At 51.9% G+C, this 16,196-nt stretch overlaps 1 protein-coding gene across 4 annotated transcripts in view; it reads left to right on the forward strand.

Moving 5' to 3' along the window:
* Positions 1-15,353, forward strand: part of KLHL18 (kelch like family member 18) — a 51,260-nt gene extending 35,907 nt beyond the window's left edge. For 2 of the 4 annotated variants that reach the window (XM_027523854.1, XM_027523856.1), the window contains 6 exons: positions 109-269; positions 1,477-1,613; positions 3,116-3,353; positions 9,374-9,478; positions 11,243-11,354; positions 12,080-15,353. In XM_027523854.1, the coding sequence (XP_027379655.1) occupies positions 109-269; positions 1,477-1,613; positions 3,116-3,353; positions 9,374-9,478; positions 11,243-11,354; positions 12,080-12,466 (1,140 nt within the window). In that variant the 3' untranslated portion in view covers positions 12,467-15,353. The remainder of the gene's footprint in view (positions 1-108; positions 270-1,476; positions 1,614-3,115; positions 3,354-9,373; positions 9,479-11,242; positions 11,355-12,079) is intronic. The other 2 variants (XR_003507912.1, XM_027523855.1) reach the window with 2 other exon arrangements.
* The last annotated feature ends 843 nt before the right edge of the window (positions 15,354-16,196 follow it).

Consider the following 16,196-nt stretch of genomic DNA (forward strand, 5'->3'; position numbering starts at 1 on the left):
GAAAAATGGGTGGGCCCAAGGGAGTGGAAGGTTTGAGATTAGGGGGTACCGGGGTGCAGGCTCTGGATGGAGGGGTTGCCACCAGCGTTCCCCTCTCTGTTGTGGCAGGTCTTCGAGGCTGTGCTGACCTGGGTCAGGTATGACCGGGATCAGAGGGGGCCCTGCCTGCCCGAGCTGCTCTCCAATATCCGCCTGCCCCTCTGCCGGCCCCAGTTCCTGTCGGACCGCGTACAGCAGGATGACCTGGTGCGTTGCTGCCACAAGTGCAGGTAAGTGGAGGTGGGCCTGCACACAGATGCTGCCCAGGGTCTGGTGGGGAAGAGAACCTGGCCGCTTCGTTCAGGGGAAGAAGCATTTGGAGTGGTCATTCTGAATTTGTGGCACACAGGTTGATCTGCCTTCTGTCTAGAACCTAGAAGGGTCCAAGTCTGTCACGTTGAGCAGAGAAATGTGCCCTGTTTAAGCATCAAGGCAGAAGGGTCTTCCTCCCCTAAGTTATCTGAGGATTTTCTAGCATCGCCATCCACTGAGCTGTTATGAGCTTACAGACGTCTGTCTTGCGTGCCCTGACCCTGTTCTCACCAGCAGCTGACTTAGTGGTGACTTCCTGGGGCTCCTTGTGCTCCTCCGTAAACATTAGTCAGTGTGCTGGCCTTGGGTGGGTTTGTCCAGCTGCAGTACTGGGCGGGGTGGGTGGGGCATGTTTAGGAGCAGGCAGAAATGGTACCCAGGGTAAACCAAAGAGACTGTGATGCGGCAGAGCCACCAAAACAGCTCAGGAGACGCCATCCTCGGGGGAGGAGGTTATAAAGTAGAGCAGCAGCGGAGCGTCTGCGTCTTCCTTCTTGCTCATCACATTCCACATTCGCAGCTGGCTCAGGAGGAAGTCCGGGGGTTGGGGGGACAAGCAGTGTGAAGGTGTGTGTCAGGTTGGGCTGGAGGTGTGGCTGGAGGCAGCTGAGCCCCTGGAATGAGCAGTCTCAAGGGTGCCGTTGGGGAGTTTGAGCTTGGTTCTGTAGGCAGTGGGTAGTTACGGAAGGGTCTTAATTAGAAAACCAACCTGGACGGCAGGGTGGAGGCCGGCCTGGAGGCAGGGGGTCTCTCAGGAGCAGTTGGCTTCTGCCGCCTCAGTCCAGGTGAGATGGTTCATCGCAGGGTGTGAGTTACAGGAAAGAAAAGGAAGAGCTGGGTCTGAGTGGCAACAGGATGCAGGCAGCTTGTTGAGCCTCCCCAAGCCCAGCTAGTTTATACAAGACTGTTTTTCTTCTATTTAGCTAGCGGAGGTGGGCTCCACTCATCTTGTCCCTCCAGTGTCGAGTGGGTCTCAGTGGTTGTGTGTAGTTTCCCTGGACTCGCCTGCGTTCTTTGAGACCAAACCTTCCTCCTAGGCTTCCCATGCAGTTGTGGGTGGGACCTGAAAATGTGGGGCAAGAGGAGAGAGTCCTTCCTGTCCTGGATTCTTGCACTTTATTCCAGGGACCTGGTAGATGAAGCAAAGGACTATCACCTCATGCCAGAGCGCCGGCCCCACCTGCCGGCTTTCAGAACTCGGCCTCGCTGCTGCACATCCATCGCTGGGCTCATCTATGCTGTGGGGGGCCTCAACTCAGCAGGTATCTTGCAGCTCCCCTTCATAGAGCCCCGTCTTGGCCGCCGTGCTTGAAGAAGCACCCAACAAGCTAGCCTGGCTCCCCTGCTTCCTCTCCCTGGTGCCTCTTGATTTTATATCATCGCTCTGCTGTTAGGGCATGTCAGATATTAATACTCTTGAAACAGAATATCAGAGCACAAAAGGTCTTTAGAAATCCTGCAGGCCTGGCCTTCACAGTGAGGAAATTGAGGCTCAGAGAACTTGATCTGTGTTCACACAAGTTCTTTGGGCTGAGCAAGGGCCTGGCTCCTGGGCCCACACTCATTCTCTAATATCCTGTCAGCTACGGGATTTACTTGGCTCTGGATAGGATATAATCAGAGACCCAATTCTGTTACCAGGCTAATCACATCGGGTCGTGTGGCCCTCTGGGCTTAGACTCTGAGATGTCACCGTGTAAGAAGCCAGATTCTCCAAGTACACAGGGTCTGCACTGTCAGTACTTTTCACTCTTGGACTCTTAGCCTCTAGTGAAATACACGTGCCTTATAGTCCTCGTGTTCTTGGCACTCCTGTGTCATACAGTCAGGCTCTCAGGAACGCTCCCTGGAGCCCGGGCCCCTCCTGCCCACCCCAGGTGTCACTGTCGGGCGGGAGTACTCTAGGAGAGGGCAGTGGAGACTGCTGAGTCCTTGCAGTGCAGAGGCACAGGGAGTTGTCACCTAGGATGTGAAGGCCTGGCCTCTTCAGAGGCCGCCAGGCTGATGGGAGGTGGGGAGCTGGTGGGCAGTCCTGGGCAGTTTTGCTTTTGATTGAAACTTCGTGGGGAGATGGGTCCTGGCCTCTGCTGCTTGTTAACCATATGACCTGGAAAAGGTAAGTCCTCAACTAGTGAACGTAGAGCATGGCAGGTGCTGAGTGTCCCAAAACAGAAGAAAACAGGGAGGGGGTTATTTTACTTGATCTTTTAAAAAAAAAAACAACAAAAATAGTGAAAATGGTGGGGTTGGAGTTACTCCTGCTGCCGTGGTTACCATTTGTTGAGCACGGGGTATAGTCTAGAACTCTGCTAGGTGTTCTGTCATGTAATCCTCGTGGGAACTCTGCCCTGGAAATGATCTCACGTGTGAGAACAGAAGATGGGGATGCCAAGCAGCTTGCCCAGGGCCCCCTGCTAGGAAGCAACAGTCGCACTGGAGCCATGCCCTGCTCTGTGGGCATGCCGCCCGGGTCGGGGAAATAGTGGACCCCATTTGCCTTCACCTTTGCCTTTCAGCAGGTGAAGAACCTTCTTGCCACTTAAAAGCGCCCTGTCTAGAAAGGAAACAAGTGCCTCCAGTCTGCTTCTGATTTCCCTTAAAGAATTAGGTTTGAGGTTATCCCCGGCTCCAGTTCCACAGGGGGCCCTCCAGCCTTGAGTGATTGTGTGGGAAGAGCTGATAAGATCAAGTCGAACATGCCATGTAATCATTGCCCAGCAGCCGTGATCTAAACGAGCGGTCTCATTTGTTTTAATTTGAGTAGCAAATTTTTATGCAGGTGACTCCCTGAATGTGGTGGAAGTGTTTGACCCCGTCGCCAACCGCTGGGAGAAGTGCCATCCCATGAGCACAGCCCGCAGCCGCGTCGGCGTGGCCGTGGTGAATGGGCTCCTCTACGCCATCGGCGGGTACGACGGTCAGCTTCGGCTGAGCACCGTGGAGGTCTACAACCCGGAGACGGACACGTGGACGCGAGTGAGAAGCATGAACAGCAAGAGAAGGTATTCCGGGAGCAGGCTGCACGTCCTGCGTCACTCTTTGGGACCCCATGGTCTAGGATGGTGGCGCCATCCTAGATCAGCAGGACACGAAGTAAAACAAACGCAGGCTTCGGCCTGGGGATCCCTGCAGCCGCTGCCCGTACCTCCTGGGAGCCAGCACCCCCGTCTGCTTGTGGTAAAACCCCTGCCTTGTCCTTTGAGGAACCTGGGGAGATGACACAGGGGCGTGTGGACATTGTACTGTAACTTAAGTGCCAGATAAGGACTGAAGGTTTTTATTATGGAAGACGCGAGGAGGGAGAGAAGCTGGGCTGGAACATCGGGAAGGTTTCGGCAAAGAGGTGCCGGGACCACAGTTTGAAAGCTGAAGAGTAAGGAGGATTTAACTTCTGTCAGTCACACAAGGGAGTTGGAGGGAATTCCTCCCTATGCTCTCTTTCCCCCCAGGATCCCTGCCCCACATGCTTTCACTGGCAGGGGCTTTGTGGAGCACAGCAGTGCTCTTTACCTGGGGGCTCCACATGGTCCCCAGGCCTGAGCACACAGCTGGCTGTGAGGTGGACCAAGCTTGTGTTTCCTAACGCCTTCCAGCCACTTGTCTGCTTCTGCCCACGTTTCCTGAGTAAGACGAGAGATGAGAGGACATCCAAGGTGCCCTGTTCGTTTAACCAGAACGGTTCTGCGTTGATCCTTTTTATGTATTGCACCTCCTGGACATATGCCCAACTTTGGAAGGAAAAAGTTAAGATGATATTATTTTTGAAAAGCCCTGGACCAGCTGCCCTTTAAGGGCTTTGTCTACTTTTGTAGTTCTGTGGCCTGAGTATTTGCCTCACAGACCCCTTTGTCTGGCTGTGATTTGGGTTTTGTCCTCGTAAGCTCATGTGAAAAAAGAGAGAGATGCCAGTCACTGTGTGTGTGAGGAAGAGGAGTCATGTTTCAGCATGGAAGTCCTTTGCCACATGGAAGTGTCACAGCCATGATACACGTTGTCCTCATTCAGTTGTGTCTGTGTGTGACCTCGAGCAGGGAGGAACCTGCCTTTGTATCAGTGAGATTCACAAAAGGCCAAAGAGCTTCGTTTTTGGAAGAAAATATATGTAGAAAAGATCTGCCCTCTAGTGGTTCCTTCTCCTCCTGCCTCTGCCTCGGGGCTTCCCCTTCTGGCTCCTTCGGTCCTTTGCAGCTTTCTATGGCCTCAAGTGACTCACTGCTCAATATCCCCCATCAGGAGGGCCTTTTTCGCTTTAATGGCCATGAGTTGTTTTTCGTTGCGTGTCTGCTCTGGGCTGCTTGCTAGCTTCGACGTCACAAGGTCTGGAATGCTGTCTGGGAGGAGCCCGCCGGGTGGCACCTTCTCTCACTGTGGTTATTAGGCGCACAGGCCCAGCTCCATTGCATCCCCCTGAAGTGACAAACTGCCTTAAAATGTGCATGGTCACTTCTCCCCTGATGAACCACATGCCTTCTCTCCTGCTGGCTGGTGACAGCCTCCTTTCTACCGTTGTTCCCTGCCCTCCTCTAGTCCTGCAGGCTCCTTGCCCAGAGCCCTATCCCATGACTGTTCCAGTCCACAGCGGTCAGTTCAGTTCAGTTTAGTCACTCAGTTGTGTCCAACTCTTTGCGACCCCATGGACTGCAGCACGCCAGGCCTCCCTGTCCATCACCAATTCCCCGAGCTTGCTCAGACTCATGTCCATTGAGTCGCTGATGCCATCCAACCATCTCAACCTGTCTCCCCCTTCTGCTCCTGCCTTCAGTCTTTCCCAGCATCAGGGTCTTTTCAAATGAGTTAGTTCTTCGCATCAGGTGGCCAAAGTATTGGAGTTTCAGCTTTAGCATCAGTCCTTCCAATGAATATTCAGGACTGATTTCCTTTAGGATGGACTGGTTGGATCTCCTTGCAGTCCAAGGGACTCTCAAGAGTCTTCTCCAACACCACAGTTCAAAAGCATCAATTCTTTGACACTCAGCTCTCTTTATAGTCCAACTCTCACATCCATACATAATTACTGGAAAAACCATAGCTCTGACTAGATGGACCTTTCTCGGCAAAGTAATGTCTCTGCTTTTAATATGCTGTCTAGGTTCGTCATATCAATAATCTCAGATATGTAGATGACACCACCCACATGACAGAAAGTGAAGAAGAACTAAAGAACCTCTTGATAAAAGTGTAAGAGGAGAGTGAAAAAGTTGGCTTAAAGCTCAACATTCAGAAAACTAAGATCATGGCATCTGGTCCCATCAGTTCAGTTCAGTTCAGTCACTCAGTCGTGTCCGACTCTTTGCGACCCCATGAATCGCAGCACGCCAGGCCTCCCTGTCCATCATCAACTCCCAGAGTTCACTCAAACTCACGTCCATCGAGTCAGTGATGCCATCCAGCCATCTCATCCTCTGTCATCCCCTTCTCCTCCTGCCCCCAAATCCCTCCCAGCATCAGAGTCTTTTCCAATGAGTTAACTCTTTGCATGAGGTGGTCAAAGTACTGGAGTTTCAGCTTTAGCATCATTCCTTCCAAAGAGCACCCAAAGCTGATCTCCTTCAGAATGGACTGGTTGGATCTCCTTACACTCCAAGGGACTCTCAAGAGTCTTCTCCAACACCACAGTTCAAAAGCATCAATTCTTTGGCGCTCAGCTTTCTTCACAGTCCAACTCACATCCATACATGACTACTGGAAAAACCATAGCCTTGACTAGACGGACATTTGTTGGCAAAGTAATGTCTCTGCTTTTTAATATGCTGTCTACTACTACTACTACTAAGTCACTTTAGTCGTGTCTGACTCTGTGCGACCCCACAGACAGCAGCCCACCAGGCTCCCCTGTCCCTGGGATTCTCCAGGCAAGAACACTGGAGTGGGTTGCCATTTCCTTCTCCAATGCATTAAAGTGAAGAGTGAAAGTGAAGTCGCTCAGTCGTGTCCGACTCTAGCAACCCCATGGACTGCAGCCCACCAGGCTCCTCCGTCCATGGGATTTTCCAGGCAGGAGTACTGGGATGGGGTGCCATTGCCTTCTCCAGAATATGCTGTCTAGGTTGATCATAACTTTTCTTCCAAAGAGTACGCGTCTTTTAATTTCATGGCTGCAGTCACCATCTGCAGTGATTTTGGAGCCCCAAAAATAAAATCTGACACTGTTTCCACTGTTTCCCATCAGTTCATGGCAAATAGATGGGGAAACAGTGGGGAGCCCCCACGGTTTTTTTGAGGCCCCAAAATCACTGCCGATGGTGATTGCAACTATGAAATTAAAAGACGCTTAGTCCTTGGAAGGAAAGTTATGACCAACCTAGACAGCATAATCAAAAGCAGAGACATTACTTTGCCAACAAAGGTCCATCTAGTCAAGGCTATGGTTTTTCCAGTGGTCATGTATGGATGTGAGAGTTGGACTGTGAAGAAAGCTGTGCGCCGAAGAATTGATGCTTTTGAACTGTGGTGTTGGAGAAGACTCTTGAGAGTCCCTTGGACTGCAAGGAGATCCAACCAGTCAGTTCTAAAAGAAATCAGTCTTACGGACTCTCTGGGAGAGGGAGAGGGTGGGAAGATTTGGGAGAATGGCATTGAAACATGTAAAATATCATGTATGAAACGAAAAAAAAAAAAATCAGTCCTGAATATTCATTGGAAGGACTAATGCTAAAGCATCCAATACTTTGGCCACCTGATGCCAAAAGCTGACTCATTGGAAAAGATCCTATGCTGGAAAAGATTGAGGGCAGGAGGAGAAGGGGATGACAGAGGATAACATGGTTGTATGGCATCGCTGACTCAATGGACGTGAGTTTGGGTAGGCTCCGGGAGTTGGTGATGGACAGGGAGGCCTGGTGTGCTGCAGCTCATGGGGTCGCAAAGAGTCGCACACGATTGAGCGACTGAACTGAGGTTGGTCATACCTTTTCTTCCAAGGAGCAAGTGTCTTTTAATTTCATGGCTGCAATCACCATCTGCAGTGATTTTGGAGCCCAAGAAAATAAAGTCTGTCACTGTTTCCATTGTTTCCCCATCTATTGTCTAAGAAGTGATGGGACCAGATGCCATGATCTCAGTTTTTTGAATGTTGAGATTTAAGCAAGCTTTTTCACTCTCCTCTTACACTTTTATCAAGAGGCTCTTCAGTTCTTCTTTGCTTTCTGCCGTAAGGGTGGTATCATCTGCATATGTGAGGTTATTGATATTTCTCCCAGCAATCTTGATTCCAGCTTGTGCTTCATCCAGCCCAACATTTCACATGATGTACTCTGTATATAAGTTAAATAAGGGTGACAGTATACAGCATTGATGTACTCCTTTCCCAATTTGGCACCAGTCTGTTGTTTCATGTCCAGTTCTAACTGTTGCTTCTTGACCCACATTCAGATTTCTCAGGAGGCAGGTCAGGTGGTCTGGTATTCCCGTGTCTTGAAGAATTTTCCACAGTTTGTTGTGATCTACACAGTCCAAAGCTTTGGCATAATCAATAAAGCAGAAGTAGATGTTTTTCTGGAATTGCCTTGCTTTTTCTATGAGCCAACAGATGTTGGCAATTTGATCTCTGGATCCTCTGTCTTTCCTAAATCCACCTCGGACATCTGGAAGTCCACAGTTTATGTACTGTTGAAGCCTGGCTTGGAGAATTTTGAGCATTGCTTTGCTAGTGTGTGAGATGAGTGCAGTTGTGCGGTAGTTCCCCTTGTCTCTTCACACTGTCTTTACCATTTCATTAAAAGGTAATGTCACATGGTTTTGTGGCACCTCTCAGTCCTTCTTACATTTTTGTTCAATTCCACAGTTGTTACTTTTGCCTACTTCTAGAAGGACAGTAACATGTCTAGTGAGTTTGTGACCTTCCCACAGTCCTCTCCTCAGGCAAGTCCTGTCCTCTTTCAGGCTGACTAAGGGATGTCACGTGGATCACTGTGATTTGCTGTGTACATTAGAAAGGGGGCTGTAAAACCTGGCATCCTTTATTTTACTGTTTGTTAGACACCGAGATTCGCTTTTAATCTTCTTCAGCATCAGGTCTGAACACAGTGAATCGGGCAGCTTGGCACTCATGTTTCATTTTCATGAGGCTTTGTGTAGACCAGAAGACTGTATGATTACACCAGATCCCTGCTTCTTTGGTATTAGGAGAGCTTGGCACGATGAACAGTGTGGGAGACAGGCCCTCTGGGCAGCCCTGAGAGGATCGCCTGGCCTCCTCAAGCCACAGCTGCCCGTCTCTGCAGGGGTGATGGTGATGCCTCCCATGGGATGTGCTGAGGGTGCGAAATAGCAAGTAGAGAGCACCTGCTGTGTGCAGTGGGTGTGAAATAAACAGGAGCTGTTGCCTGACCCCTCAGACAAGTTAGGGGACATGCAGGGCCATGTATGTAACAAAAAGATGTCTGCCATACCTTATAGTGAAATGTGTGGGGAGATCACAGTCACGCACATGTTAAGGGATTGTTCCTTACAAAGCACCACACTCCGCAGTGTCAGGGTCTCACTGTGAGGACCCCCGTCTTCCAGGAGGTCCCCACTTGTCAAGAGATGGTGGGTCGATATCTGGTACCCCTCTGGGCAGGGCCTTTGGCTCGCTCGGCTCTCTAGACCCGGTGCCCTGGACGGTATGCCTGGTGAAGGTCTGGTGTGCTGGACGAATGGGTGACGGACAGCTGTGAGAAAGGAGCTGTGCTGGGAGGGCGGGGTCGGGAGGGACTCATTCTTGCTGAGGAATCCAGGATGGCTTCTGGAGGAGCATAGGGAGGAATTTGACCCAGGCCTTAAAGGTGAATCCTACCCTGAGCACGGCAGGGCAGAAGAGCATATCAAGGGCTGAGAAGGAGGTGGAGGAGGCACCCCAGGCAGGAGGCAAGAGGAACCCCAGGGCGGTTCCTTTTCCATTTTACACCGTTGCTTAAGCACATACCTGGGATTTAGGTCTGTTCTAGAAGGAGGCAGTTGGGTGCTCAGCTTACTTCTCTGCACCTGAGAGGTTGCCTCGGAAAGTCTGAAGCCCTCGGGATGACAGCTGTGTCTGTTTCAGTGCCATGGGGACGGTCGTGCTGGATGGACAGATCTACGTCTGTGGTGGCTACGATGGCAACTCTTCTCTCAGCTCTGTGGAGACCTACTCACCTGAGACAGACAAGTAAGGAGTCCAGCTCTCCTGGGGCATTGGAGCTTGTTAGAGTATGAAGATCAAAAGTGCTCTCCTCATGCTTCTCGAGGTTAAGGAAGATTTCTCCTGTTCAGCCCCTGTGGTGTATGTTAGTTGCTCAGTTGTATCTGACTCTTCGCAACCCCATAGACTACAGCCCTTCAGTCTCCTTTGTCCATGAAATTCTCCAGGCAAGAATACTGGAGTGGATTGCTGTTCCCTTCTCCGGGATGTTTTCCCAACCCAGGGATCAAACCCTGGTCTCCTGCATTCAGTAAAGAATCCAGGCAGATTCTTTACTGTCTGAACCACCAGGGAAGTCTACCACCTGTACTTCCTTGCATGTAATAGGTATTTAATAACCTTTGATTAAATGAATGAATAATTAAATTTTAAAAATAAATAGTCTGCATAGGTACTTGGAAACACCTGTTAATGCTCTGTACCACTTAAATAAATCAACTCATTTTAATGGAAATGCATGTGAAATGGCATGGGAAATAGATGAATAGCACTTTCCAGAATGGGTAATATATGATTTTGGGGGAAAAAATTATACACTAAATTAAAGAAGCTTGGGAAACATTGATGTCTGTACCACCAGAGGCCTCGTCTTCCCATAACACATATTAGCATTTTAAAAGACTGAAAAATTCTGCAGTAGAGAAACCTCTTTAATTTCACTGTATCTGTCATCATCCTGTGGTCTCATTTTGCGGAACACTCTTTGAAAAACACCAGCAAGGTTAGCCCAAGCTTTTCATTTCAGTATTTTAATCTGCTTGTATTCAGTATTTGAATCCTACAGTATAAACACATTGGATCCATCACAGAGCGTTTAAGCCTTTATTCCACACGCTTAACCAACCTATTAAGTGTCAGGCAGCGAGCAGGATTTCTAAGATGGTTAAGCAGCACCTTGTCTGCCGGGGCCAGTGCACACAGCGATGGTCTTCCTCTGGGGGCCTGTGTCTAGAGCTCTTGGGTACAGAGTGGGGAGGGCTTCCATCTTCCCACGGCTGAGGGGGCAGAGTCAGGTTGCAGAGATACCTTCTGAGGGGAAATGCACATCCCAGGAGAAGAGACAGCAGGGAGAGAGGCTTGCAGATAAGAAAGAGCTGCTGTGTGAGGTTGAGGAGCAGGTGTGGGTGGCACATGGCAGAAGGCACAGCTGGAAAGAGGATGAGGACCCAGTGGCAAAGAAGCACGTTAAGGAACTTGGAGTCGCCGTAGAGGAAATAGGAGTTGTCAGAGGACATTCTGTGCCCAGGGGGGATGGGAATGATCTGAAAGCCAGCCCCAAAAGCAGGCAGTGGCAGTGGTCCCACAGGAGGCCACAGCCAGCGCAACGGAAGTGAAATGCGGACAAGCAATGACCAGGAGGCAAACCAGCGGAGATATGGTGACCACAGAATGTTGATGATGGAGAAGTGGTCTTAAAAAATTCCGAAACTGTAAATCTAGCAGCTAGATGGCTGGTGGTCCCATTCACAAGACCAGAGGTATCAGGGAGGAGCAGATCTGTCAGAAGGCCTTGCTTGGGCGTCCTGACTTTGAGTGTGTCGGCCTGAAGCTTAAGCGAAGGGCGGCAGCCAGAGTGACCTGAGCAGAGGTGGTGGAGGAGGCCATAAGAATTGGGGGGATCGTCCAGGGTAGGACAGAACACAGCACAGCTCCTCCAGATCCTCTGCTGTCTTGGGAGGGCAGGATCCCCAGATCTCATGGCTCCCTTTCTCCTTTGCCTCTTTCCTGAAGGTGGACAGTGGTGACCCCGATGAGCTCGAACCGCAGTGCTGCGGGGGTTACAGTCTTTGAGGGCAGGATCTACGTGTCGGGCGGCCACGACGGTTTGCAGATCTTCAGCAGCGTGAGTCTGGGTTCCTCCTGGGCTAAGGGCACCTACGCTCCCTTTACCTGCGAGTGTTATTTTGAAAGGGCATTCTTTGGAAAAAGGCTCAGCCTGGCCACTGCTAGGGAAAGTGTCATCTTGGGGCCTCAGGCCATCTGCCATGTGCTCTGAAATGCTGCCTCCGAGTGTGGGAACCCATGTGCACAGAGAGGGTTAGAGTGTGGCCTTAGCATTCTCACCCCCACCCTGGTCAATTCCTCAGTGAGCAGCGCATGAGACCTGCTGAAATTCCTGCCCAGAGGAAGTGCAGTCATAGACAGAGTGGGAACTTTCAGATAGTTGCGTTCTTCTGGCCATTTGACTTGAAATTGCATTTATTTTAAAAAGAGCTCCAGAGCCATTGAGTGTCATTCCACCGTCCATCAGGGCTGCGGGGGAGCACACAGTGGGGATCTCGGGAGACCCCGCACTCCCGCTGCTCTGTCACCACACAGAGCGAGCGCATCACGGGCAGCTCTTCGATTTCTTTCTGTGGGTGTAGACAGAGCTGGTGAGGCCAGGCCGTCTCCCTGTCGCCCATCCCTGTCATCTCACAAGCCCGTGTGCAGCTGAGGAACGTGGGCCTGGGGGCCAGGGCCCAGCCCGGCAGAGCTCCTCGTCCCCCGAGCCTCTCCCCGGGCGCTGAGGGCAGCCGGGCCGCCGGCGGCCGAGCCTGGGCCTGACCGCCCCTCTCCCTGCTGCAGGTGGAGCACTACAACCACCACACGGCCACGTGGCACCCGGCGGCCAGCATGCTCAACAAGCGCTGCCGCCACGGGGCCGCCTCCCTGGGAAGCAAGATGTTCGTGTGCGGGGGCTACGACGGCTCGGGCTTCCTCAGCATCGCCGAGGTGTACAGCTCAGTGGCGGACCAGTGGTGCCTGATCGTGCCCATGCTCACGCGCCGGAGCCGGGTCTCCCTGGTGGCCAGCTGCGGGCGGCTCTACGCTGTAGGGGGCTATGACGGACAGTCCAACCTGAGCTCGGTGGAGATGTACGACCCAGACACGGACCGCTGGACGTTCATGGCCCCCATGGCCTGTCACGAGGGCGGGGTCGGTGTGGGCTGCATCCCTCTGCTCACCATCTAAGGCGCAGGGGTGGGCCGTGGTGGGGCAGGGATCTGGTACAAACACGGGCAGCACTCCCTCCCGGGGACCGTCCCCCTGGGGAGAGGTGCTGGCCAGACGACAGGGTGAAACGGGAGCTCGCCGGAGGTCCAGGGTTTCAGGTGCTTGAGTCCTCCCTGGCTGTGCAGCCCTTGTGATCTTCAGGCCTGGGTGACCAGGATACACAGCGGGGGACAGAGCCCCTGTGGGTCCCGCCGCCGGCCGGTGACGGAGCGGCTCGGCCGGTCCACACATCCACGGGCTCCATCCAAGCCCACCTCCAAGCTGCTGTAGCTCCGTGGGCCGCCCCTCTGCAGAGGGCTTTCCATCTTGACAGTCCTCGCCTACCGCACGCCAGCCGTATCGTGGCCAGTTTGCGATGGGGCAGCTGCAGTGGCCGAGGCCACTGGTAACTGTGGGATGTGGCCGGGGGAGAGGGACACAGGCCAGAGGTCCTCACTTCGAGCCTGCAGCATGGCAGGGCCAGCTGCACACGGGCCCCTGTGCCTCTTTCCATCCAAGGGCCCCGAGGATTCTTGTCTACATTGCTGAGCAAGCAGGGAGAACAGAAGCTTTTCCTGTGTCTAATATTGGGATTGCCATGAGGTCTTTTTCATCTTATTCGAGAGAAACCGAGGGAGAAGGAAAAAAAAAAGATAACTTGAAAGAAACTGAAGGAAAGTTAAAGCAACACTTGAAAGAAACTGGAAGGAAGAATACTTTTTTCAAGTGAGCTTTTTTTTTTTTTGCAAGAAGAAAACATAAAAGACACTAAAGGCAGTTACGTGTTTAAATGGAAAACCGCCACCCGCCATGAAAAGGGTGGTATCTGCTCCCACATTCTTCGGATCCCAGGGTCCCGAGGCCTCGCAGGGCACGCGGGGTTCCCTCTGAGCCCCTCCGCGCGTCTGGAACCAGTGCACTCTTACCCAGTCCTGTAGCACGGTGCTCACGGGGTTTGTCTCCACACCCACTGTCAGAGGACTCTTTTAATCGTAGGCTTAGCGAGTTGGCTGAGTTATCGCCGCCTTTCTAGGTGGGAGCTCCCAGCTCATCGCCGGGGCTCCGCGTGCCCGGTGGCCCCCTCCCGCTGCCACCGTGGAGCCCGTGCAGAGCGCCGCCCCCCCGCGCCCCTCCCTCCCTTGGCCGGCAGGAAGCAGCAGGTCTGGCCAGATGCTCATTTGCCCACCTGTCCTCCTCGGATAGTTTTCCTCTTCGTGACGCTTCTGGGGCACGTCGACCGTTCGTACCTCGAGAACCTAACCAGGGACTTGGTCGTTCCACCAGCCCAGGGCTGGCTTGGTCCAGCCGCCGCCTCTCCCCCGCCAGTCGGCTGCTCCCCCATCCACTCGCCAACTCCAGGGGTCTGGCCTCCCCTCCAGCCCTTGGCAGACCGACCAGCAAGGTGGACCTTTACACTCTCACAAAGCCGGCTTTACGACCCAAGGAAGTAAAAGCCGAAAGAATCTCTTGCTGCTGCAAAGAACAGATTTTATATTTCTTCCTATGATCTTAGCAAACGACCTCTTGAAGAGACTCCATGCTCCTCCTTCGTCCTCCCTGGATAGGACCTTGACGTTGCACAGCAGAAAACCGACGGGAGGACACTTCTGTGATCGGTGCGCTGGGCAGGGGAGCTGTTCCTCAACTGCTGCTGCCAAAAATCAGGTTTTCCTAAAATGCTTCCAGTAGAGACTTAAGAGAGGATACGTTTCCAACGCGAGATTGGGTCTCAGGGTCCCAGTCTCTACTTGGTTGGTCTCCTGCCCATCGCCGCATCTGCCCGGGTGTCCTGGAAGCCCATTCAGAAAGGCACAATGTGGCATTCTGAGACATCTCTCCTACCCTGGGACCAGGAGGCTTACCAATGTGTGCAATCGCCATGTTTCCAGAGGAAGTACCTTTGACACCTGCCACTTAGGTGGAGCTGGGCCTTTGCTAAAAGCACCCGAAAATGATGTTTTTATTTTAAAAGACTAAACAGTCTGATCCAGTTTAAGCCCAGGCTCACGGTGGAGCTCCAGCATTTCTCACTCCCTGTTTGCCTCTCAAGGTAGACTTGGAAGGAGGGTGGGGTCCGTGTTTCCTGTTAAGAGAGGAGTTTCCGATGCACATCTTATTATAAGCCCCTTCCTTTTGTGAATTTGCAACAGCACTGACAAGCCTGAGTTGTGAATGTGTTAAGAATCAGCAAGGGGGCCTCGCCAGGTCCTTAGGATGCTGACCCAGATTTTGCCATCGGGGTTGAGAGCTCAGTTTCCCACCATCTGCCACTCTTGCGGTGACCTTCCTATGCCTACCCCCACTTCCCCGGGGCGGAGTTACACTGCCGCACCTGGGCTCAGTGTTTCCAAGTAAGGTGGAGCCAGTGCTTTGACTTGGATTCTGAGCACAAGCGAGCCGACACCAACATTTCACGCTCTCCACAGTAGGTTCCTCGGTCCGACGGTCATAACTTTTCACAGGTGGCTGGTCTGACCCTTTGGTGTTGGAGCCTTTCCAGGAAAACCATGAAAAGACATCACCCAGAGATACTGTGGAAGGGATGTGGGACAGACACTGTGAACAGTAAGCCTTGGGGTCCAGCCCAGCTCTGAGCAGAGGGTTGTGGCCTCAGCTGTCCTTGGGTATTTCCCCTTAGGTAATAACACAAGGAGCCTTCTCTTCTGGGTTTCATCTGAGAGCAAAGCCAGGATGGGAGCTGAAGACCAGCCTTTTGACTTGGCCACAGAGATGTGAGTAGGTAGGAATTCTGACTCTCCCTCCCCCCAATTTATTGTTTCCCAGAAAACCTTCATTCCTTTTATTTATAGAACGCATGTCTTTTGTGTTAAGAAACCAAAGAGAAATAAAGAGTACACTCCTAATACCTTCTTGCCCTTCCCTGATTTATTTATTTATTTTTAATTAGAGGTAAATCATATTTTTATTGTAATTCAGTGAAAAAATATTGGACAAAGTGAAAACGTTTCTGTGGAAATAAGAAAAAAGCCCAACTGGATGGCAGATGTAGTTTTCAAAGAGACGTGTGTGTATTTTATAAGAATGGGTTCCGATGAAAAAATACGCAAAAAACTTCATGAACATGTTGCATGTTTGCTCCTGTCCAGATCACCCCTTTCTTGGATCTCCCCACTTTTCTTCACTCCCTGCCCTAAAACTCCACAAGAGTTCCTCAGCAGAATGTGACTGGCCTGTGAGTGCCTGGAACCAAAACACCCAGCTCTTTTTTTTATACTCCAAGCCGGAGGTACTTAGCTTTGGTGCACGTAGAAGTCACTGGAAAGTTTTTAAACCACAGATTGACCCCTCCCCAGAGACTGGTTCCCTTGGACTGAAGTGCAGCTCAGGTCCTTATGCAGACAAGTCTCCGCCGTGGTTCATAGGCTCGCCCATGTGTGAGAACCGGGCCCCTGTGTGCAGTTTCCACTTCCCCGGATGGAGCCACGTTCCACATCTGTCTTCCTGAGACTGCACGCTGGTTACTGTGGCGGTGGGTCTTAGGAAACTCTGCATTCACACTCTTCCTAAAGTCAGCTGTTGGCGAGTCTCATCCAGGGGGTGATGGTTACACTCTCGGATGACAATTAGAAGTTTTTGGAAGGGTACGTCACCCACATTCCCCCACCAGCACTGTTGATTCTCGCTCGGGCCTCTCAGTAAGTAACCTCCATGCTCAGGCCCTTGTGCCTGTTACTTCCAGGTAACGTGG

This window comes from Bos indicus x Bos taurus, chromosome 22 (genome assembly GCF_003369695.1).
Source record: "Bos indicus x Bos taurus breed Angus x Brahman F1 hybrid chromosome 22, Bos_hybrid_MaternalHap_v2.0, whole genome shotgun sequence".
NCBI classification, from domain to species: Eukaryota; Metazoa; Chordata; class Mammalia; order Artiodactyla; family Bovidae; genus Bos; species Bos indicus x Bos taurus.